Source organism: Nesoenas mayeri (assembly GCF_963082525.1).
Source record: "Nesoenas mayeri genome assembly, chromosome: W".
Lineage (NCBI taxonomy): Eukaryota > Metazoa > Chordata > Aves > Columbiformes > Columbidae > Nesoenas > Nesoenas mayeri.
In genome coordinates, this window is record NC_137553.1 from 7,045,327 (window position 1) to 7,070,985 (window position 25,659).

Sequence of the window (25,659 nt, forward strand, 5' to 3'; positions counted from 1 at the left end):
GGCAAATGCATTGTGGGGGTGGTTAAAGCAGTGGAAACAAAATAACTGGCAGCACAGAGGCAAGCCTATTTGGGCTGCCCCATTGTGACAGGACATTGCTGCTCAACTAGAGAACCTGACTGTAAAAGTACAGCATGTGGATGCCCATGTACCTAAAAGTCGAGCCACTGAGGAACATCAAAACAACCATCAAGCAGATCAAGCTGCTAAGATTAAAGTAGCTGAGCTGGATTTGGACTGGCAGCATAAAGGTGAACTTTTTCTAGCTCGGTGGGCCCATGATGCTTCAGGGCATCAAGGAAGGGATGCAACATATAAATGGGCTTGGACCGAGGGGTGGATTTAACCATGGACATTATTTCACAGGTTATCCATGATTGTGAAACATGTGCTGCAATCAAGCAGGCCAAAAGGTTAAAGCCTGTGTGGTATAGGGGGAGGTGGTTGAAATATAAATATGGGGAGGCCTGGCAGATTGACTATTTTATATTCCCTAGAACATGCCAAGGCAAGCGCTATGTGCTTACAATGGTGGAAGCAACCACGGGATAGCTGGAAACATATCCTGTGTCTCATGCCACTGCCCAGAACACTATTCTGGGCCTTGAAAAGCAAGTCCTGTGGCAACATGGTACTCCAGAAAGAACTGAGTCAGACAATGGGACTCATTTTAAAAATAGTCTCATAACCAACTGGGCCAAAGAACATGGTATTGAATGGATATATCATATCCCCTATCATGCACCAGCCTCTGGGAAGACTGAGTGATATAATGGTTTGTTAAAAACTACTCTGAAGGCAATGAGAGGTGGTACTTTTAAAAATTGGGAGAAGAATTTGGCACAAGCCACCTGGTTAGTTAACACCAGGGGATCAATCAATCGAGCTGGCCCTGCTCAGTCAAGAGCTTTTACATAAAACAGAAGGGGATAAAGTCCCTGTGGTGAATGGAAGGAACATGCTAGGAAAAGCTGTCTGGATTGTTCCTGCTTTGGGCAAAGGCAAACCTATTCGTGGGATTGTTTTTGCTCAAGGGCCTGGATGTACTTGGTGGGTGATGCTGAAGGATGGTTAAGTCCGATGCGTATCTCAAGGAGATCTGATTCTGGGTGAGAATACTCAATTTCAAACTGTATGAGGGAAATTGCTGCATGACACTAAGAGTGTTCCATAAGTGTCTTTCAGGTTGATGCAGTGGTGGTGATGAATCCTGAGCTAACCTCATCAAGTGGTGTCCAGTAACATTCCTGAGATTGACATCTCTGACAATTCATGGACATGAACTGCACTGGATTGCACATCATCTCTCCTGCTTCGAGAGACTGCTGTGATAGAGACCCGCACTCATGAACTAGTGATATACATATTTTTATGTGTATATACATTTGAAGACAGGCAGAAAGCAGTAGTGATTTGGGTATGACTTAAATGGTATGGAATAAGGGGTAGAATGTCCTGGTTTTGTTAAAAACAAGAGTGGTTCTTTAGTAATTTTTCTTTCAGCTAAGTTCTTCTAGGTGGCTGTACTTTTCTGAGTTTTAGCCTGCATATTTTTCCTCGGATGCTGTACTTGGTGCTGATAAGAAGACCAACGGAATGCTGAAGACATTCAGGTTTAGATTTATTACTACAGTAGCCAAGACAGACTGTAAGTTTTCCCATGTTCCATTGTGAGAGGGGTGTGTTTGAGGAGGGATGGATGGAACAGGTGACTAGAAATGACCAACGGAAGTATTCCATCCCATAATCATCACACCCCCTATATAAGAGGGCCATCATGAGGGTCAAGCTCTCTTCGACCATTGCCAGCATCTAGAGGGGACATCGTCTATCTGCCTGTGATCTATAGGCCTCAGGCCCTGTAATCCCTGCAATGATTTCTGGTTTGCTGTGAAGTCCCGCCCATGACTTCCAGGGGCCTGGCCTGCACCAGCTGGAGCCACACCAGCTCTGCTGCTGCTATAGACGCCAACTTCACATCAAGCATTCAAGATTGGTTTTGTATACTTTGTATACTTTGTATATTTTCTCTATTTATTAGTAGCATTAGTAGAACCCTTTAAAACCTCCCAACTTGAAGTCTAAGTGTCTCTTCCTTCCTCTTTATCTTCCCTATCATCTTTCAGATTTAAAGGAAAGGGGTGGTGGGAGGTGAGGGGTTAACAGGGACCATCTGCCACATTTTGTTGCCACCTTGCCTTAAACCATGACAGCCCACCACCAACTGCAATAAAAGCCTCATCACCGAAGACCTTTTTTGCCCCCCCCCCAACAAGGACCTGACATCTTAGAGTGAGCCATCCATCACCAGGACCTGAGACCACTGGGACCAGAGACGTGAGCTGCTGGAACTACTATGACCTGAGAGCTGGCCAATGAAAGACCGTCTTCAGATCCTTGGCTTATCTTGCTTCTTGCATATGTGCTTAATTTTCTTCCTAACTTTTTCCACTTATTCTATCACTCTATCCTCAGGCATAAAAATAAATTGTTCAGCAGCATCTCACCTCATTTGTATCTTAATCTCACTCTTGGGATCACTTCAAAACCTTCCCAAGTCTGAAATCGGACCAGGACCCCACACCAACTTCTACCAGGGCTCATAGTCCATTTCTGCTTTATGCAACACATGTTAAAATACAGGACAAAGACCCATCCTTGCTCAATTTTAAACTCTGATGTTTATTTAGGGGAGTAATAAAGTTAGGGACAAACAACAGAAGCTCATTTTCCACTGTAAATTCAAGCCAATCTCTCTACCCTCTACCAAAGACATATAGAACTGTATGGTAGAACGAGTTTGGGATTGACATAGCACAATGTTAGTGCAGTAATGAAGAGAGTGGGGCTCACTTACATAGCCAGCTATGTTCTCCTGATTCTGGTATGTCATCAGATAATCACTGATCATGATCTCAAAAAAGTACTGTAATGTAGGTGGGAACTGCCTTATGGGAGCAAAATCATCACTCCTCCATCCTTCTCAGTCTGTGCCATTCTTAAAACAGCAATGAAGAAAAGAAGGGAAGAAAAGATGTAAAAGCTGATCCTGCAAACTTCATACAAATTGTAAACTTCTCTAGCAGAAATTTCCACCTGGCCAACAATCAGATTATACCTAATCTGTGTTGAAGACATCATAGAAAGTGATATACTTGTCAACCTGATTTTTACTCAAGGTTTTTCCATACAACTTTTTTTTAAATTATTTTTCCCCTCCAAACACACATGTCTTAAAAAACAAGTACTCTCTCTTACCCAGAGATGCCTTTCCATTTGAGCAGTATCTCTCAATTGCTGCTTCAACATTATGGCTACTTTTGAGAAGTTCATATAACGCCTATGAAATAGAAGTCATCTTTACAAAGAGTTAATGTTTGCAAATATCCAATCTAAACTTCTGAAACTAGCCTTTCAGTGAGCATATCTAATGTATAAAGATAAATCCTCTTTCTTTTTTTTTTTTTTTTTTTTTAACAAGATGAAAATTTTAAAATAACAACTAAAAGCAAAACCATCCAAAAGTTGAGGCAAGGTTTAATTAAGCAAATGTAAAACATTATATGCAATTATTAGAAAAGCTGGATTTGTCAACAGCATGGCAATCAGTGAACCTGCTTTAGCAGGTGGCTTGGACTAGATGATCTCCAGAGGTCCCTTCCAACCCCAACCCCTCTGTGATCACAGATCACAACACTGCCAACATTCAAATGCTCATAATTTTAAACATGTGCTTAACATTACAAATAAGATCCTGACTCCAATAATACCTAATATCGAATATTGCTGCCTTTATAACACAAGGCACAGAAAGAGAACAAATATTCATTAAAAAAGCAATGTATCACAAATGAAAGAGAATCTAAAACATACTTGTTCATTGTCCCGTGTATGTAGTCCTTCAGGAATTCTGCCAATCATGTTTTCACTTCCTGTTCTTAAGGAGGTTTCAAAAAGGTATTCTTTAACTCTACTTTCTGAAATCACATCAGGTTTCCAAAGTAAATTATCTTCATTTTCATAGGCTGTTAAAACAGAAATCCATCAATGCCAGATATGACATTTTTAAGGCTATTACATAAAAGGTTATTTCACAAAGAATAGGAATACACAAGTAATCAAATCAAGCACCATCGTGCCACTTTTAAATTGCAGCTCACTTTTTCTCCCAAAAGCCTCAGTTAAGAGACAGATTACGCAGTGTGGTATGGCAAAGAGATTCAGGTTCCATGAGGATAAGGGACTGAATTCTTGAGACAGAGTCTTTACAGAGGAACAGCTTGTTGACAGCTAGATGATTCAAGTCAAATTATGCATATGTCTTCATCATCTTCATATAAACAAACTAGCAAAACCACTCAGTCTTATTCAGCTGTTGACAGCAAATAAGCTATAGTTTACAGTAAGAGTGCAGGATATTTCTTTAATATTTCGAATATTACATATATAAAAAGAAGAGGCAGCAGCTAACTGGTCATTTTTGCCTAAAATGTGCCAAAACTTCCTTAACAGAATGGAAATCTAGGTCTCAATGTGGTAATTTCTTTTTCAATTCACTAACAACTGAATGCTGTTAACAACTTGTATGTTCCATATTTTACAAGCAATCAGGATGCACAGTCTTCCTTCATAATATACTGAAATCACGTATGTACCTCTTAAGTAGCTTATTCGAACGACAACGGAACAACAACAAGAGTTGGCCTGAACCTCTCTTTGTCTGTGCACACATTTAAATTCTAGATTAAAATGTAAATCCTTTACTCTGATCAACAGATGTGATTAACATTACCAATAATGCTTCATGTACTCTCTTGGCAATACAAAATTAGAGTTACTAATCTCAAACACACACAATTCATTATGGCAGTTACAGCAGAAGACTCAAATCTCTCATAAAACTGCAGGAAAGAAGATTAAGCTAAGGTGAAGAATAAAATTACATCTCCTTTGAAAGTTCTGTTATGACTTAAGAACAGAGAAAGATTTCAAACAGATGTGTTACAAGTGTAAAGGTTTATAGAAGAGCAGAACTGTCTTCTAGCACAAATCCAATAGCTGGGACTACATAGAAGAAATGTAAACCCGTTTGCCATCATAAGCTCTTTGGAGACTACAGAAAAGGATTTCACAGAACCCTCCACCCATACAGCGAGGTCCAACCTCTCCAAGGACTGCTGACACTCAGCTTCAACCTCCATTATCAACCAAGACAATACAGTGCTTCTCGCTAGGGTCCATGCCTGATATTCTCAAGAGGAGCTCCTCAATCTCTCCCATCTGGGAGCTACCTCTTTGCTCTTGGCCATGCCAGCAGACAATACACTCACTGGTTCTTTCTAGCACCAGCTCACAGTATCACAGTATGTTTGGGATTGGAAGGGACCTCAAAAGATCTAGTCCAAGCCCCCTGCTGCAGCAGGAACGCCTAAGTGAGGTCGCACAGGAACACGTCCAGGCGGGTTTTGAATGTCTCCAGAGAAGGAGACTCCACAACCTCCCTGGGCAGCCTGTTCCAGTGCTCTGTCACCCTCACTGAGAAGAAGTTTTTTCTCAAATTTAAGTGGAACCTCTTGTGTTCCAGCTTGATCCCATTACCCCTTGTCCTATCATTGTTTGCCACCGAGAAGAGCCTGGCTCCATCCTCATGGCACTCATCCTTTATATATTTATAAACATTAATAAGGTCCCCCCTCAGTCTCCTCTTCTCCAAACTAAAGAGACCCAGCTCCCTCAGCCTTTCTTCATAAGGGAGGTGCTCCACTCCCTTAATCATCTTCATTGCCCTACGCTGGACCCTCTCCAGCAGTTCCCTATCCTTCTTGAACCAAGGGGCTCAGAACTGGACACAATATTCCAGATGTGGTCTCACCAGGGCGGAGTAGAGAGGAAGGAGGACCTCTCTCGATCTACTAACCACCCCCCTTCTAATACACCCCAGGATGCCATTGGCCTTGCTGGCCACAAGGGCACAGTGCTGGCTCATGGTCATCCTGTTGTCCACCAGGACCCCCAGGTCTCTTTCCCCTACACTGCTCTCTAATATGTAATTTCCCAACCTATACTGGAACCTGGGGTTGTTCCTGCCCAGATGCAGGACTCTACACTTTCCCTTGTTAAATTTCATTAGGTTATTCCCTGCCCAACTCTCCAGCCTGTCCAGGTCCCACTGGATGGCAGCACAGCCTTCTGGCATGTCAGCCACTCCTCCTAGCTTAGTGTCATCAGCAAACTTGCTGATAGTGCACTCAATTCCCTCATCCAAATCATTCATGAATATATTGAATAATATTGGCCCCAGTACTGACCTCTGAGGCACTCCACTAGATACTGGCCTCCAACTAGACTCCGCACCATTGACTACCACTCTCTGGCTTCTCTCCTTAAGCCACCTCACTACTCTATTGTCTAGACCACACCTCCTCAACTTAGCTGTGAGGATGCTGTGGGAGACTGTGTCAAAGGCTTTACTGAAGTCAAGGTAGACCACATCCACCGCTCTGCCATCATCCATCCACCTTGTTACATTCTCATAAAAGGCTATGAGGTTGGTCAAGCATGACTTACCCTTGGTAAAGCCATGCTGACTGCCCCTAATAACCCTCTCATCCTTGATATGCCTTGAGATGGCACCAAGGATAAGCTGTTCCATTACTTTCCCAGGGACAGAGGTGAGGCTCACCCGTCTATAATTACCCAGGTCCTCCTTCTTGCCCTTTTTGAAGACTGGAGTGACATTTGCTTTCCTCCAATCCTCGGGCACCTCTCCCGTTTCCCAAGACTTGGCAAAGATGATGGAGAGTGGTCCAGCAATGACTTCAGCCAGCTCCCTCAGCACCCGCGGATGCATCCCATCTGGACCCATGGATTTATGGATGTCCAGACTATTTAATTGCTCCCTAACCCAGTCCTCATCGACTAAAGCAAACTCCTCCATTGACCTGGCTTCATCCGGGGTCTCAGGGGTACAGGGCTCCCCAGGACAGCCTCCGGCAGAGTAGACAGAGACAAAGAAGGCATTCAGCAATTCTGCCTTCTCTGTATCTTCTGCCACCAGGGCACCCACCCCATTCATCAGTGGGCCTACATTGCCTCTGGTATTAGTTTTACCTGCTATGTATTTGAAAAAGTTCTTTTTGCTGTCCTTGACCCCTCTCGCCAGCTGTCATTCTAAGGAGGCCTTGGCTATCCTAGCTGCCTTCCTACATCCTCTAACAGCAGCCTTATATTCTTCCCAAGTGGCCAGCCCCTGCTTCCATGACCTGTAAACTCTCCTCTTCTGCTTGAGCATACCCAACAGATCCCTATTCAACCACGCAGGCCTCCTGGCTCCCTTCCTTGACTTGTTACATGTGGGGATGCTCTGATCCTGAGTGTGGAAGAAGCAATCTCTGAATGCAACCCAGCTCTCTTGGGCCCCTTTTCCTTCAAGAAGTCTTGCCCATGGGATTTCCCCCAGCAATTGCTTGAAAAGGCCAAAGTTAGCCCTGCTAAAGTCCAGGGTTGCAATTCTACTTGCTATTCTGTTCCTGCCACACAAGATGCTGAACTCCACCATCTCATGGTCACTGCAACCCAGGCAGCCCTCAACCTTTACTGCTTCGACCAGACCCTCCTTGTTGGTGAGGATGAGATCCAGCAGTGCACCTCTCCTAGTCGGCTCCTCCACCATCTGCATGAGGAAGTTATCATCAATGCACTGGAGGAACCTCCTGGACTGTGGCTGGCTGGCTGAATGGTCCTTCCAGCAAACATCAGGGAAGTTAAAATCACCCACAACAACCAGGGCCTGTGACTGTGAGGCCACTCTCAGCTGCCCATAGAAGGCCTCATCAACTTCCTCAGCCTGATCTGGTGGCCTGTAACAGAAGCCCACAACAGTGTCACCCCTGCCAGCCTGCCCCTTGATCCTGACCCATACACTCTCAACTCGCTCCTCATCCACTCCTGGGCAGAATTTAGTACATTGTAGTTGCTCTCTCACATAGAGAGCAACTCCACCACCACACCTGGCCAGCCTGTCTTTTCTGAAAAGGGCATAGCCATCCATGACCACATTCCAGTCATGTGAACTGTCCCACCATGTTTCTGTAATTGCCACCAGATCATAATCTCCCGACCAAACATAGGATTCTAACTCCTCCTGCTTATTCCCCATGCTGCGCGCATTGGTGTACAGGCATTTCAGGGAGCGAGCAGAGCACTCCCATTTCTCCCTAGTGGCATAGGAGGCCACCTGGTCCTCATCAGTTTTAGAATGCTGCCCCACTGAGACAAGCCCAGCTACAACCCCATCCCCCTTCGAGCCTAGTTTAAAGCTCTCCAAATGAGCCCAGCTAATTCCTGCCCCAGCATCCTTTTGCCCCTATGAGATAAACATTTCCCGTGTGACACTGTCCGGACTGGTGTCTTATAGAACCAATCATTATCAAAAAAATCCAAAGCCCTGCCTGTAGCACCACTCTTGGAGCCAAACATTTAGAGAATGAATTTTCCTATTCCATCCCACATCATCACTTGAAGATGGAAGGAGTGAAGAGAAGATCACTTGAGCCCCTGAGTCTTTCACCATCCTTCCCAAGACCTTGAAATCGTTCTTCATTCCCCTCAGACTACGGGAAGCAGCTTCCTCCCCATCTGTCTGGAAGACCAGCAGCGGGTAGTAGTCTGTCGGGTGCACCAGTTTGGGGAGCTCTCTAGCGATATCCTTGATCCGGGCTCCAGGTAGACTACAAACTTCCCTAAGATGAGGGTCAACTCTGCATATTGGGCCCTCTGTTCCTTTCAGAAGGGAATTTCCTATTACTATCACCCTTCTTTCTTTCTTATCAGAGGCAGTCTTAAGTTGTGAAGTCAACCGCCTCTTCCTATGTGATCTTGTAGGCAGGCTTGGCACCACCTCCTCAACTACCTCTCCTTCAAGATCCAGGGCCTCAAACCTATTACGGAGGGGCACCTGGGGAGACAAAGCAGGCAGGGAGGGGGGCTGCCCGTGATGCCAAACTGGAATATGCTTCCAACCCTCGTCGTCTTTTAGGTCCCCTACCTCTGCCCGACAGCGACAAGGATGGGGCCGTCTCAGGACTTCCGCCTCTGTCCGAGAGGGCAGGAGGTCCATCTCCTTTTGGGGGGTACCTCCCTGGGACCTTTCCGACTGGCACGTCAGGGTGTTACTCCACCAGTCGATCTCCCTTTCCCACTCCCTGATGGTCCTCAGCATCTCAACCTCCTCCTTAAGTTTCACAACCACGTCGAGCAGATCTTGCACCTGCTCACACCTCACACAGGTGGAGTGCTGACCTCCCTCCCCTGGCAGCAGCAGGCTCTGGCACTCCCTGCAGCCGGAGACTTGAACAGCCACCGTTCAGGACAGAACCTCAGTCTGCGTAGCCACAGTCTGTTTGAGACAAGCTCTCCTCCTGGAGGCGACCATGGTCGTCAGCAGTCTGGGATGCTGGCAATAAGTTAGAGGGGCTGACAAGCGACAAGTGCTCTCGGCACCCTGCTGCACAAGCTACCACACCCACTGCTGCAGCACAGTGTGGGTGGGACTCACCCGCTACACAAGCTGATTGCCCCTCTGCACCTAGTGCAGTCGCTGCCCTCCCAAAGGATTTTTCAAGGCAAGGAGAGGGGGTGTGGTCACCGTGGGAACGCCCCCCGCCACGTCAGCCGCTCTCTCGCAATGGCTGCCGGGGGCTGCGGGGATCGGGACTCGCCAGGAATCACGCTGTCCCTGTAGGTTTCCCTCTGAGCTTCTTAATCTCGGCTGAACCTCGTGGTCGGCTGAACCCCGCCGGCTCAAGCTCTCGCTGGGCTAGCTTCGATCAGCTGACTGAATGCTAGTATCGAGTTTCAGCCGCTTTTAAACCTCCCGCCGTCACCGTGGGAACGCCCCCCGCCACGTCAGCTGCTGTCTCGCAATGGTTGCCGGGGCTTTGGCGATCAGGACCCGCCGGGAATCACGCTGTCCCTGTACATTTCCCTCTGAGCTTTCTAATCTCGGCTGAACCCCACCGGCTCCGGCTCTCGCTCAATCCAGAGAAAGTTGTCAGATTAACACCTTCCTGATCATCCTCTGGTTATTGGACCTTCTCTAGTTCTCAGCCAAGGAGAAGTCAAGGTATGTAAATAGTGAAAAGACTATGCAGATAAATTTGGTTCTTACTCTTTCATTTCTTACAACCAGTAAGCATCATGCTTATCAGGCATATCAGGGATAAGAGGGTCATTAGGGGCAGTCAACATGTCTTCACCAAGGGGAAGTCGTACTTGACCAACCTCATTGACTTTTATGAGGACATAACAAGATGGATGGATGATGGCAGAGCAGTGGACGTGATCTACCTTGACTTGAGTAAGGCATTTGACACAGTCTCCCACAGCATCCTTAGAGCTAAGCTGAGGGAGTGGGGTCTGGATGATTGGGTAGTGAGGTGGACTGCAAACTGGCTGAAGGGAAGAAGCCAGAGAGTCGTGGTCAATGGGGCAGAATCTAGTTGGAGGCCTGTATCTAGTGGAGTGCCTCAAGGGTCAGTACTGGGGCCAGTACTATTCAATATATTCATCAATGATTTGGATGAGGGAACAGAGTGTACTATCAGCAAGTTTGCTGATGACACCAAGCTGGGAGGAGTGGCTGACACGCCAGAAGGCTGTGCTGCCATCCAGCGAGACCTGGACAGGCTGGAGAGCTGGGCAGGGTAAAATTTAATGAAATATAACAAGGGAAAGTGTAGAGTCTTGCATCTGGGTAGGAACAACCCCAGGTTACAGTATAAGTTGGGGAATGACCGATTAGAAAGCAGTGTAGGGGAAAGGGACCTGGGGGTCCTGGTGGACAGCAGGATGGCCATGAGCCAGCACTGTGCCCTTGTGGCCAGGAAGGCCAATGGCACCCTGGAGTGTATTTAGAAGGGGGTGGTTAGTAGGTTAGCAGGTCGAAAGAGGTTCTCCTCCCCCTCTAACCTGCCCTGGTGAGACCACATCTGGAATATTGTGTCCAGTTCTGGGCCCCTCAGTTCAAGAAGGACAGGGAACTGCTGGAGAGAATCCAGTGCAGGGCAACAAAGATGATTAAGGGAGTGGAGCATCTCCCTTATGAGGAAAGGCTGAGGGAGCTGGGTCTCTTCAGCTTGGAGAAGAGGAGACTGAGGGGTGATCACATTAATGTTTACAGATGTATAAAGGGTGTCACGAGGATGGAGCAAGGCTCTTCTAGGTGACAACCAATGATAGGACAAGGGGTAATGGGTACAAACTGGAACACAGGAGGTTCCACTTAAATTTGAGAAGAAACTTGTTCTCAGTGAGGGTGACAGAACACTGAAATAGGCTGTCCAGGGAGGTTGTGGAGTCTCCTACTCTGGAGACATTAAAAATCCACCTGGATGCCTTCCTGTGTAACCTCATCTAGGTGTTCCTGCTCCGGCAGGGGGACTGGACTAGATTATCTTTTGAGGTCCCTTCCAATCCCTAACATTCTGTGATTCTGTCTATCTTAGAAAACAGGAAACTTCCCTAGGTCTCTTAAGCAACACAAGAAACATTCACTTGCTAATGTTTCAGGTTCCATCCATACTAAACATTCTTGTTCTCTGTTGCAAAGGATCATTTTTCAAAAAGCAGTTGGTAACAGTGAAAAGACTCTAAATATATCAGTAGAATAATATTCCCATGAAATGTTACAGTTCAAACATTAGTAACTTAAAGCATAAAGCATTCAAGACCTGCCTGGACACCTTCCTGTGCAACCTCATCTATGTGCTCCTGCTCCGGCAGGGGGATTGGACTAGATGATCTTTCGAGGTTCCTTCCAATCCCTAACATTCCGTGATTCTGTGAAATTACTTTCAATATTTGCTTTTTGAAATCCACAGCTATATGTGCTATACTTTTCTCATAGTGAAGGTTTCTAAAGATACCAAATAAAACTCTAATAAGTTATCTTTTCTACTCTAGCACAATTGCAGCTTTTAACCTAAATTTACACAGAAATAACATCATACTTAAAACACTGGGGGGGGGTTAAAAGACAAGGTGTGTCAAGACCTACACATACTCATGCTACAAAAATTTAAAATATTTTATTGCTTTGTTTTTCATATGCATTTTATAATCCACACTGTTGTGCTTTCCAAAAAACCCAAGTAAATACCATTTTGAATATCTTCAATGTAAACTCTTACATGCTCATAGCTCAGTTATGGTACTCTGATGAAAATATTTCCTTCTTGACCCACAGTTTGTTGCCTCCTAATATTACTAGATACTTCAGAATTAACACTGTAACCCACCCTCCTATGCCTTCTTGAAAATCTCCTCTCAAAGTTGTAGAATTGCACTTCTGAGATACAATTATGCTGTTGTGTTACTTCAGTTGACTAGGTTTTGTTTGTTTGGGTTTTAAGGCCTCTGAGACTGTAACTAAGCCATTAAATTAATCTTATAAATTTAAATAACATTTTCCCATTAACCGCTATGTATAAACAGAAGATAAAAAGTAAAACAGTCAGATGAACTTACCCTTTTCATTATCACTGTATCTGCCAAGGTAAGGTGGAATTTCAGCTTGATACTGTGAACCAATCATTATCTCCTGAAGATGTAACAAAAATCACAAGAGAAAGGTATTAATATTTTGTGCATGGAAGCATTACAAATTCCATTAACATGGCATTTCACAGAGAATTCCAGAATAAAGGTACTATTTTAGATATGTACTGTAAATCTGAATGTATTTTTCTTAATAGTAAAGTTTTTCTTAACTTTTTTAAGATAGAGTTATTACCTTTCTCAAATCTTCAGATGAATTACCATTGTCTGCCTCTACATCTTCACCATCTGATTCCTTATCTCCATCACACATAGCGTTTGCTTCAGACACAAAGAAGTTTGGTTTTAGCTACAAAGAATTTTCAGTTCAAACACAAAACTACAAGATATTCTTTACTTTTGGAAGGAGCCCCTGCTTTTATTCTGGGTGACACTCAGCATGAGTATGTTTATTTACATTTCTATCAAACTACCATGAAGTCAGAAATCACTGGTACTTGTATACTGCAGAACTGCAACATTTATCACTGCAACTGAGAAAATTTACTCTATTTCTAATAGTCAAAAGGAACTGAGGTCATTTTTCTTCAGTAAAGGCTTATACCTTATTGAAAAGGTATGAGAAAAAAAAAACAGAAAACTTCCAGGGCTATGACTTAGCCCCAGGTTAATCACAAAGAAAGTAAACCTGAAGACAAGCCTTTATTACCTACTAAAGCCTTTCATCAGAAGTTTTAATGGACATTTAAAACATTCCTTTAAACCAGGCTGCCTCAAAATGAAGATATAGTAGATATACACAGAATAAGCAAAAAACTGCTTATTCCTCTTTTTTTTTTTTCTTAGGAAGAAAACCAGCAGAGTACTCAAAATAATTCAAACACAGTACTCCACAAAACAACTCATATTTTAGAATCTGTAATGCTGTGATACTGGGTTCTGAAGTAATTAGATTTTTTATTTTATCCCTGGTAGAATGGAAACCATCGGTCTGATAAGATTAAAGCTATTTCGTATTCTCAGTTTTCAGTAAAACATGCTCATAAATAGGGTTCCAATTTTAGCTTCATCACAACTAAACAGAATCGTGAACATCAGAGACAATATTCAAGACTGTATGGACTGAGGCTCCTCTTCTGTAGTCACTACTACAATCACCAGTCTCTCTCTTTCTGCTGTTAGAAGTAGCAAGCAAGAAGCTAACATGAAACAACAGGCCTGGATAGTAATATGCAATTATTTTTTCCAATTAATCCAAATTTAATAAAATAGCCTATGTTAGACATGTTTATCTTAAAATTGAACGTTATCTTAAATAAATGGACAGGGATCAGAAAAAAAAAAATGAAACTGTCAACAGCACAGAAAACTGACATTTCCCTCCTCAAAATGATGAATACTGAATTTTTAAGTGACCGATCAAAAGTTCTAATAGAGAAAAAGCAATATTCTGATAGAAAAGTACATTATAATTTTTAATATTTTTGTATCTCTCTCTCTCAATACAAATGTCTTACATTACACAATCAGCAGCATGCAAAGGGCTACAACTGCTGATGACCAAGAAAGCACATCCCCTTTATCATCCTCTTTCTCTAAACGGATTAAATCCCCCAGAAACAGTTCAAGATACTTGCCAAATTAAAATTGATAAAAATCTTCCATATTGCCTATTGTAGTTCATTTGTTCACTGGTGTACCAGAATTGGAGCAATGAGGAATATCTTATCCACGTTGGATAACTGAACCACCGGTTCTCAGATCTTTCCTATAATAGCTCCATGGGCAGTGAAATTTTGGTGGTCATGGGTTCATAGGCCCCATTCCATATAAAACCACTTTGGCTCATGAAGTCCTATGGAAAACTGTTGAATGTATGAAGGGAAATAATCACAAAGAAACCTCCTTCCAGTTCACATCCACAGGCTGAATGAAGAAGTCACTGTCTTAAAAGCAGCAGCAAAAATTTTAATAGAGAAATACTAATTTAAAAGAATGTTTACATATTAATGTCATTCACTAACATATTGAAAATGACAAAGATTATTCCACAACACATTTACTATTAATTATGAAAAGATACTGTATTTGCAGTAAAATTCATGGTACTTGTCCTTTGAGCTCAGTACTAAATATCAGTCTTTTAGATAATCAATTATACCAAAGACAACATTCATGTACAACATCCTGCAAAGCACTGTTTCTCAGTTCCTGGTAAAGTCAGCACTACTCTGCAATTTTGATATTTTAAACTAGGAAGCTATATATAGTGCTAAGACTTTTTGAGTACTATTATAAAATTAGGTTTCCTACATCTTAATGGCCGAGGAAAGAAGTCAGTAGCCTCATGCGAAGTAACTGATGGTGTCAAGTCATCAGCAGAGGACTGTGTTTCTTCATCATCACCCGACAAGAGGTCTTTAGCTATTTCCTCCTGTATCATTAAAATAAAAAAAGCTCAGACTAACTATTAAGTATAAACTGGTGAGCATTTAGATTCAGCAAATTATAAGTCCCATTAAAATGAATTATTTTATTGTAAGTAATTTTAGCAGACCATCATCTCTATTAAAAAGCTAGTTTGCTCCTCCTAAATCTCAGGACAAATAAAACCATTCATTTCACAGTTGAATACAGGGGTTTATTTCTTCCATGTCTTCTGTTAAGATAAATGCACAAGTATTAACCTCTGCAAGCATCAAATATCAGATCAAATATCCAACTGCTTCCAATAAAAAAATGCCAGTGGAAATCTTTAGAATTCTGTCATTCTTCGCATCACAGATATACTAAAGCTTTAACAGACTGCCACCCCTTCAACTCTGGGGATTAAAAAAAAAACAAACCACACACACACACACACACACACAAAAACCTACCCACCCACAGAAAAAAAAAACACAAACACAAAAAATCCAAACCAAAACCCTAATGAAAAAAACACACCACAACAAAAACTAAACCACCACAACACACAACAGTCAGGCACTTTTTTGTAGACTTTTGCTGAGAAGACTTACAGATACTATTATAATATAGACAGATATAATACAGATAACATTATCTTCCCAAATTACACACACAAAAAAAAATGAGGGGGAGGGGAGGGATACTTCCTCCACTAGCAGACCTGTTTGAACTCCTCTGTACAGAGATTAAGGAGGGAAAGAACTGTATTTAGACAACATTTCTGTAGCCTTAGCACAATCATGACTCCTAATAAGAATCAGATGTGTTGAGCCATCATTATACTCTGCTTTCTGTGGAGTTTATCATTTCATCATACTTACAAAATGTAAAAAAAGGGACACATATTTACTAACTACAGATTTTATAATACAAACTAATAGCTGCATATGCCTTATAGCCAAAAATCAGATTAAAATTTCAGAATTCAAAGTTAGCCTGCAAAGCACGAAAACTGAAGTTTCATTTTTTTATCTTCAACAATGCAACATATAGAGTCACTGCATATAAAACAATCTCTCCATCACCCCTCGAAGTTGAGACCTTTCCAAATTATATGCATTCAAAATGAACATTCCAAAGCATTCAAGAGTACTTTTTAAAGTTATCCACAAGAGTTTGATACACAACATGTATGTTGGAAGCCAGAATTATTATTTCTGGACATTGCATACATTAAATTAAAATACAGATCTTTTCAGAAAAATCCCACTTCTCTATTTAAAATTCTTTGGATGTGTTTTAGAAGAACCATTAACTTACTCATTTGTAGTAATATAGGTCACTAAAGTTGCTATGCATGTGTAAGTGTGATAATTATAATTAGATTCAGATCCTCAATATCCTTGGAAAAATAATTAATTCAGAGTAGAATCACAAAATCATAAAATCATTTAGGTTGGAAAAGACCTTTAATATCAACAAGCCCAACCGTAAACCTAACACTGCCAAGTCCACCACAAGTACAGTAACTCTTAACTGTATATTCAAATTGACGAAGATATGTATTTTGTAACACCAAGAGATAGTGAAATATAATTTAAGGTCACCTGGATTTCTGCTTTCAAACCATAATATAGTTCTGACTTACTTTATCTAGAGTCATATCTGGAAGTTCATCTGCAAGTTCACTTGGAGAGCTATCTGCACTGGAACTGGCCATAACTGGAATCGCAGGGTCATAGCCATAGAATGCCAGTAAATCTTCCAATGGCATGTTTCCTTCCTAATACAAGATTTACAAACATTTCAACATATTGCCAAATACTTTTAAACAGTTCAGATCTAAAAGGATAAGACATATTTTGAAAGGCAAAAGTAAAAAACAAACAAAAAAAACTTAACTGAAAGCAGCAATCTTGATTAAATATCTAAAATATTTTCAAGCACAGGATTGAAATAATTCATAACCACGTCTCTTGGCATATAATGAAGTCCCATCAAGGTACTGAAGAAAACCATTTACTGGATGAAACTAAAGAGTAATCATTAAAAATTTGCTCCCTATCTGATTCATATTGTAGAAAACGATATGCCTATATTTCTTCAAGACAGAAGATATATTAGAAACACTAACAATCCCCCTACAAGAAAGAAACACAGAAAAACTTGAAGACTTTAGTCCCATGTAGTTACAGCTGCAAGTGTGCAAAATATCACAGAAGTAAACCAATATAGCAACTTTTTATCCTTTCTTTCTATCTTCCACACAATATATTTTATGACTACAGGGAGTCTCGATTGGTGTGATATTGTTGCTGGTGCACTGTCACGATAGCATTTGGCACCTGCTGTTCTTTAACCTGCAGCATCTCCACCACAGATGGATCCTCTGAGAGCAGGCAAGCTAGACAGCTGTTTAATGTTCTCCATACTCAAGGCCAAAAGCCCACCAGTAGTACCCTTTCAGGTCCTTGAAGTACCCTCTCCTGAGGTAGTCTATGCCAAGAATATATGGAGCCTCCAGACCTCTCGCAATAGGATGCTTTTGCCACTCATTCCCAGTTAGGCTTACCTGAGCCTCCACCACAGTTCTTGGGATCCTCCTGTCACTATAGAAATATGGATGGATTCTGCCCCTTTGTAATCTCATGGTATTAGAGTACACAGTGTACCAGTGTCCACCACAGCTTTATACTCCTGTGTGGCTGATGTGCCAGGCCATCAAACCCACACAGTCAAATAAGTTTGGTTGCCCCTTTCCTCCATCTGGACAAAGTAGTGCCCTTCTTCCTGGTCAGAGTCTTCATTAATTTATTTTTGTAACTGCAAACCGCAAGTCCCTTCATCAGGGTCAAAAGTACTATCAGCCCTTCTACTCTGCCCAACAGACACTGGAGCAGTAATTCTCCTGGATGGATGCTTTTTGGCTGTTGTCTTTTTCTTGTGGTTCCTGTACCCAAGCTTCAAGTCTCCAGGTATGTTCACTATCTCACTTCATGTCTTCCCCCGGTCACACTTTGGGAATTTCAAGTTCTTCCTTGAAGGGATACCCGTCCTTCACACTTGACAAGAGTCACTGCCAAAGACTGAAAACTCCTGCCCTTTTCCGATCCCTTTGTCAGTGGTCTTATCCCTAGCAAGGGATCCCAGCTGCTGGGCTTCCTTACCCTCTAATTCCTGACTATTGGCCCCAATATCCCAGCATCAGAGTAACCAGCTGAGCATTTGCTCACCTGGTTGATGGCTGAAATCTTTCCGCATATCTTGCAGCTCACTTTAGGATAGGGATCTGGTGGTTTCTGTCTCATTTATGATATCAGTCCCTCCTCCTGTTCTTGTGGCTACTCTGCTGCAGAACAGGCTGCCTCTTCTGATTTTCTCTCCTGCTCCCTCTTAGGAGAAGCTTCTTCATCCCTTACTAAATGAGTTCACTTCCATTTCCGGTTTTTCTTTTTAGTTAGAGGTGACTGATACAGTTGAATGCTGGGTCTCTGGTTTAGCTACAGTGTCTGTTGGTATGTTTTCAGACCCAGAGACCCTCTCTTCTCCTTAAGGGTGCTGAATAATTTTGAGCAGTGTTTGGTAGGTGCAGGCCAGGTCTCAGCACAGTGTGATAAATTGTACCTCTTTGGAATAGCCACAGCATATTTTTTTTTTTCTCCAAACATTCTATCACTTCATCAGGATTCCACATTTGTTCAGGAGTGAAGTTCCAGACCACTGGAGATGAGAAGCTTTCTAGATACCTGCCCACATTCTCCCCACATGCCTTGCCACCCATAACCACACTGCTGCAGGGCCTGGGTCATATTTCTAAGCTTGTTAACCTTAGAAAAAACAAAACATTTCTAAGAAATACCAGTAGAAGTATTCTGACTACTCAAGATTGTTCAAGATACCAAAGAGTTGTTGTAACAAGTGAGAAAACATCACAGAAAATGGTGATGAAGGTGCCATTCTGTATTTCCTCCACAAAAAAACCTGTCTCCATGCAATGGTACCCAAAGTACAGTAATGGCTTCAGTACAGAGCCCAAATACCAGATTAAGCTCAAGGCCAGTGTTTTAATAATAAATCTCCCAGGCAAAACATCACTAAGCACTACAAAGCACAGCAAACTGTAGAAGCCAAAACCAGCCTTTAAGATTTACAGCAAAAAAAGGAGCAGGGCACAAATCAGATAAACTAATATCAAGAACAGATGAATCAATATAATGACCGGCAACTGTTAACAGATATAAATTCCTTCTAATATGTTCTGGTCAAATTGTTATTATCTCAAACCCTTCTTGCCCTGCATTGGGTGACAAAAAGGACTGTCAAGGCTTAATCCTGGCCCACAATTAAACACCACACAATCACTCGCTCAGTCGTGTGTGTGTCCCCCCCCCCAAGTGGGATAGGTGGGAGAATCAGAAGGGTAAAAGTGAAAAAGAAACTTGTGGGTTAACATAAAAAAAGTTTAATAATTAGAAAGAAATATTTTTTTTAAACTGTAAGGAAGAGAGAAAAAAAAATAAAAAAGAGAGGAAGTAAAACCCAATAAATACAAGTGATTTAACTCTATTCCAACCGAAACTGGTAAAGAAGGTAATAGGAGAAAGACAGCTAATGATATAGAAGCCAAAAATCAAGAAAGGCTTGGTTTATAACTTGTTTTTTCCAACAGCTTTTGATCAAATTATTTTACTAAATATCATCATACTTGTATCCTAACACAATTAATAAAACAAACTGTCAAGTTTTTTTTTAGTTACCTGATTCAAGTAATCAAATTACAAATATTTTCCAATATTTATATCTTTAAAAGTTATATTACCATTAAAATTTCTTGTTAAACTTGTACACTGATGAAAATACTTGTTTTCTTTAGTCTTAGTCCTGCAAAGACTTTTCACAATAGGTAAAGGCAAACTTATGTCCAAGTCTTTCCAGGATTGGGACATAAAGTAAATAAAGTGTTTAAGATGAGTGGTTCTCCATTTTAACCACCAGACTTGGCAAGCTGCTTCAGTATTATTATTGCAAGTTCATAATCAGCAAAAATGTAATTGTAAAGACAGGAACAAAAACAAAACAAACAAACAAAAAAAACCACATACACACAAAAACACAACAACAACACACCCGGAAAAAAACCCAACAAACAGCAACAACAAACAGGAGTATAAACACTGTCAATTCTACATTTATAAAATTTGGTTTTACATGGACTACAAAAACACAGTCTCATATTTAATGCTAAAAACTACACTTTCCTGGAACTCTGTTGACCAAAATCTGCAGTTATGCTGAGTGATCTAAGTGGGTCACTGAATGATAATGCAAGCAGCATCAGTTTGTGGATGTTCAGCATTCAGCAGGTGTTTAAAATGGGTGATGCACTGCCACAGACGAACAAGAGGTGTAAATAAAAAAACCATGTAATTAGAGTATAAAAAGGAACAGGAAAAGTCAAAGAGCACGCTGATCATTTTGTACACCCACCAAATGCCAAACTGATTAAACCGAGACATAGAACTACAATTTATGTAGCAAATGAATGTGATTCATCATGTCTAAAACAGGACTGTGCTTCCAGATTGGAAAAACAAAATCTGACCAACATAATGAAACACAGCTAGCTGACACTTAATAGTATGCAAAAATGTATAATTTCAACTTATTTCCATCTTATAAAACTTAGAAGTGATAAGTGATATTGGATGACAGGACTCTAAAACCTGCTTAAGTAATTTATTTTTCCAAAGTGAAAGGTTTATTAAATGAAAAAGAAGACTCTGAACTTATCACTAATATATTTGAGAAACTAAGTTCAGCTTTTTTTGTGAGGAAGCACTGCTATATCCTAACCAAATCTGGTTTTTTGTTTTGCTTTTTTTTTTAAACAAACTGCAAAAGCATTTTGCAGGAAACCGCATTATACAACACAAACTAAAGAACAGGCTGAGTGTTCTTTTCACTAAAAAAGGTACAAGATATATGGACATCTAGAAGAGAGCAAGTCACTCTTACCTTTTCTAATTCTTCAATTTCAGAGCTGAAATTTTTGCTTTCTTCCATCATTTCCTCCTCTTCTTCAAGAGTTCGCTCATCATCATAATCATGCACCAGCATTTCAGCAGAAGGGTCAAAGTCATGATCCTCAGACGATAAAGAGCCAACTATCAAAAAACCCTAATTTGAGTCTTTTTTTTTTTTTTTTCTCTCTACCAACATATGAAATTACATCACAGAAAAAAAAAAAAGTTGCATGAATTTTCACATACAGGATCAGAACTCTCAATGGAATAACTGGAACAAATTCCTAACTACCTGACAAACAGATATTTCAGCTGGTTTTCCCTTTTCATACTTGTAAGTAACAGGTGCAGTTTTCCCTCTTGCAATACAAAGTACTTTGGAGAAGTATCTAAACTACTGAAACAAAGTTTCAGAAAGTACAATCCCAAATTAATACTTTACTGAATAAAAAAAAAAAAAAAATGTTCAAAACATCACTGAAATTATCAAGGCATAAAGTCCACATCACAATACTTCAGATGCAGCAAGACACTGATTCTATTTATATGATTTACATGGTAACTAACAGTATTCACTAGTAACCTGCTAACTTTGGTTGTGAATCAGCTTCCTACTAACAGCAAAATAAGCAGCAAAACTTGCTTCAGATTAGTTTAGCCTCACAGATCTTTTATTAAAACTAATTCTTAGCACTCAATCTAAAATGGAAGAACACAGCAGAGTTTCAAGAAATAGAGGAAAATACACCAGAAATAACAAAATGCTTCTAATAGATCACATTAATTAACAAGTCATTGTGACAGCTCTGTGGTCTAACACACTTTTTCATTACTCAAAAAGATACTCATAAGTCATCAAAAAGTACTGTTGGAAAGGTCATCATTATATTCAACAAGTTTGAAAGATGCAAGTATTCTGCACTACAAAGTCAGTGTTTGTCACAGTTTAACCTGAGCTAGCAATTCAAACCATGATAGCTGCTTGCTCAATCCCCATCCCTCCACCCCAAAATAGGGGAGAATTGAAAGGGAAGGGAGAAACTCATAGATTGAGATAAACACAATTTAATAACATAAAATAATACTAATATACTACTAATATACATATATATATATAATAGAAAATAGAATATAAAATAAAAGATACTCAATGCAATTCCTCACGAACTCCATCCACACTGAGCGGCCAGTCTCAGGAAGAGACCACCCTGGTCCCAAACAGCCGATCCCAGGGGAAGAGAGAAAAAGGCAGAAAGGCCCAGAGGCCTCTGCAAAATGGCAGAATGGCAAAAGGCCAAACTAAAGGAAACTCCTGAATGGAAATCAACCAAAATGGAGCAGAACCAGAACAGGTCTCTGCCTCCCCAACCAGAAAAACCCAACTCTCCTTAAATATGATGCTAATGACATGCAATATTCTTATTGATCACTCTGGATATCAGCCAAGGTCTGCCCCATCTATGCCCCCCTTCCTAGCTGCCTCACACCTGTGAGAGCTCAGGAAGACCTTGGCTCCCAGACAACAACTAAAATAATTGTAAGCTCTTACATTCTCTTTGTTCCAACTCAAAGACACTGGAAAGTTACTTGAAGAAAAACATTAACTCTGTCCTGGGGTGTTATCTTCTTGTTCTCAAACTAAATCAAAACAACAACCATGCTAGCTGTGAAAAGGAAGTCTCTAACTGCATGAGGAAAATTAACTCGCTTTCAGTCAAACCAGCACAGTCTTCTACAATGAAAATTATTGAAGAACAAAACATCTTTGTATATCAATGTTCACTTTCTTAAGGCTTTCAGGATGGAGAAAAGAAACAGATTAGGATATTTCTCTTTCACTTTTGGTTTCCCCTTCTAGTTCTTACATACTAGTGCCCTGTTACTGCTTGTAAGCCAAGAATTGCAAAGATTTAATAAAAGTTATTTCCACATAAGAACTTCTTTGGAGGTTCTGAAGGAAACAGCTACAAATTTTCAGTGCTTTTCTTCAAAAAAATAAAGCACTATCTCTCTGCGCTGCTGCTAGCCTTCAAGTAGACAGTTGTATATACTAACACTTCTGAGTCTTAAACCATCTAATTAATATTTTAGCAATTATGCTAAGTGTTCATTCCTTATATGCAAGTAATTAAACTTCACTCATTTAGCTCACTTAAAGCAATACTGTAAAAGTTCATAACACCACACCATAGGGAAACATTCAGGCCAAAAATGCTTTTTATTAACATGCTATTCATATTATGGTCTCATAGAACTCTCAGTATAGCTGATAATACTACTCCCAATTATGACATTATGTGTTGAATTTTTCTACTGTTGGCCATCACATCCTGGTCCTACAGTTTTTAAAGGACTGTCAGCTGGCTTGATGCAATATATATATTTATATATATATATATACACACATATGCTCAGGATTACTGCTTCTAATCACTGTTCTAATTCATTTTATGTTTGAGTAACTCAAGTGGAAGTTCTATTCTACTCACAGACTTTAGATATAAGTCCCACTTCTTTAGTAGCTCTGAACACTTAATATCTCATTTAAAATATTTTAAACCATTTTCAAATAATACAAGCTCAATATATTTAATAAAAGTAATTAAAAAAAAAGATTTAAAAACAGCCAATGCTGAAAGCAGTTACACAGAAGCAAATGCACTCCCCAAATACTTCTTGACGAGTAGCCCTGCTGATGTTAAATATGCTTACTTGTGTAAAGTACACCAAAGAACCTTAACAGCAGTTAAAGCCTTAACAATTACATATAATTATGATTTTAAACGTTTTCTGATATTACCAGAAAGTCAAAAATTTACACAAGCCTGCAGTTATCAGAAACAAGAGAAGTGGTCTCTCTCCAGGCTACGTGGCTTTACTGAGATGCCGACTTAAAAGTGCTACAAAACTTCGTTTGCATTTTGGGTTCCAAGCAGCCAATTACTAACTGCGACCAGAGTTAAGGGAAGAACTCCACAGTGCATATCTCCTTCTCTTAAAAATCAGGCAGGCAGTTAGTTACGTGAACATGAAGCGTTAGGAAAGCTACTAGGCAACACGAGGTAACTTTGGGAAGGAGCAGGAAGGAGAGAGCGACGTGCGGGCAGTAGGCTAGGTGCCGGGGCAGGAGGTGGGCAGGACGAACCTGGGCTCGAACTCCCAACGGAAGCCTGCGGGGAGAGAGCGAAACGCGGGTTCACTCCAGTCACATAGCAAGTAGGGGGTCTCCATTTCACGTCCCATCTCCTGCACCTCCGGAGCTGCCCCCTTACTCCGCCATCCTCCCCCCACTTTCCGCCTCTCCGCGCTCCTCACCAGCCTCACTCCCAGCCCCCGCCCTGCTCGCCCCACCATCCCATTCACCCTCTCCCATCCCTCCTTCCCTCACTCACTCTGCCGTTCTTATTTTCTCCTCCCTGGAAAAAGCCCCCCCCAGGAGCCGCGCCTGGCCCAGCGCTCCCACGCCCTCCGGCCCCAACAGAACATGACAGGGTAGGCAGCAGCAGAGGGTGCCGGACAAGCCGCCTCTTCCCCGCTCCCAGCGCAGGGCTCGCTCCTCCTCCCTCCCGACGGGCGTTTCTCTATCGCCCGGGGCACGGTTGCGGCGGCCGCGCCCCACTCCGCGCCCGGCCGCAGCTTGTCGGCCGCCGGCGGACCGCAAAGCCGGCACCCGCCGTGCGGCCTAGCCGCGCAGGCTCCCACTGCCCCGGTGCTGCCGGCCGCCCCACGCCACCTCAGAAGCGCCTTACAGTGATGGTGAGGCCCCGCGGGGAACCGGCCGAACCCCAACGCCCCAGCCCGCCTTCCCCGCTCACCTCCGCCATATTGGGACGATCGGGCTGAGCAACAGCGCTGCGCCGAGTGCCCGGATGGGGCCGCTAAGCCAATGGCAGCCGGCGAGCTCCAGCCAGAGCCGGCCAGGAAGGGAGGAGCCGACAGGGCCGGGCCGGGCCGGAGGAGGTAGTATCGGGACTCCGCCTCCAGCGGCGCAGCGGTTTCCCGCCTGGTCCTGCCCCATCCGGAGAGGGCGCTTGGCGCCCACCGCAAAGCCTAGGCCTGAGGGCCGCGGCCCCGGCCGCTCGGGGAAGCCTCGATCAGCAGAGGTTGCCTGTCCTTGGGCGAGGAGAACGGGAGTCGCTGGGGCCCTCGCCGTGCTGCCCCAGGGGCCCTAAGGCTGGTTGGAGCCCAGATAACTCGGACACCCCCTGTCTTCGGTGCCATGCCACGCCCTGCCCGTTTGAATCAGCTTGACTGTGACTGCCGAGACTTGCAGTCCTGTTCCGAGGCTGGGAATACTGTGCGGAAATGTTACCCCATGACCGAGTGGTACCCGGTTGTGTGACCTGCACTTCACTCCGTATTGAGCCCCTTCCTAGATGCTGATGTGGAGGAGGGCTAGCAGTTATGCTAACACCTTACATCCTAAGTGTCTAAAGCAGGAAACAAAATGTCAAAGCTTTTGTGAGAAATGCAGTTGTGATTCATGCTAAGATGTTTAATGTTAGCAGATATAACCAAATGAGGCTCTGAACCTGGAAAAAGGAAAAGGTGGTTAAGTTCTATATAAAAAGTTATGAAATTTGTTTATGAAGTTATGTTGATAGAGGGAACTAACATTTTAAGGGTTAACCAACCACATAATAAGGGCCTACTAATGAACTAACACTTTAAG

General features: G+C 42.2%; 1 protein-coding gene across 3 annotated transcripts in view; it reads right to left on the bottom strand.

The window, feature by feature from the left end:
• LOC308051379 (mesoderm induction early response protein 3-like) overlaps positions 1–24,463 on the bottom strand; it is a 38,401-nt gene extending 13,938 nt beyond the window's left edge. Inside the window, exons 1-8 of one of the 3 annotated variants that reach the window (XM_080361776.1) lie at positions 24,380–24,463; positions 20,980–21,128; positions 16,613–16,747; positions 14,869–14,989; positions 12,791–12,876; positions 12,526–12,598; positions 3,874–4,025; positions 3,259–3,340 (exon numbers count right to left, since the gene is read on the bottom strand). In XM_080361776.1, coding sequence (XP_080217902.1) covers positions 3,259–3,340; positions 3,874–4,025; positions 12,526–12,598; positions 12,791–12,876; positions 14,869–14,989; positions 16,613–16,747; positions 20,980–21,081 — 751 coding nt within the window. In that variant the 5' untranslated portion in view covers positions 21,082–21,128; positions 24,380–24,463. Of the gene's footprint in view, positions 1–3,258; positions 3,341–3,873; positions 4,026–12,525; positions 12,599–12,790; positions 12,877–14,868; positions 14,990–16,612; positions 16,748–20,979; positions 21,129–24,132; positions 24,155–24,379 lie in introns of those variants that run through there. The other 2 variants (XM_080361778.1, XM_080361777.1) reach the window with 2 other exon arrangements.
• Positions 24,464–25,659: the final 1,196 nt, after the last annotated feature.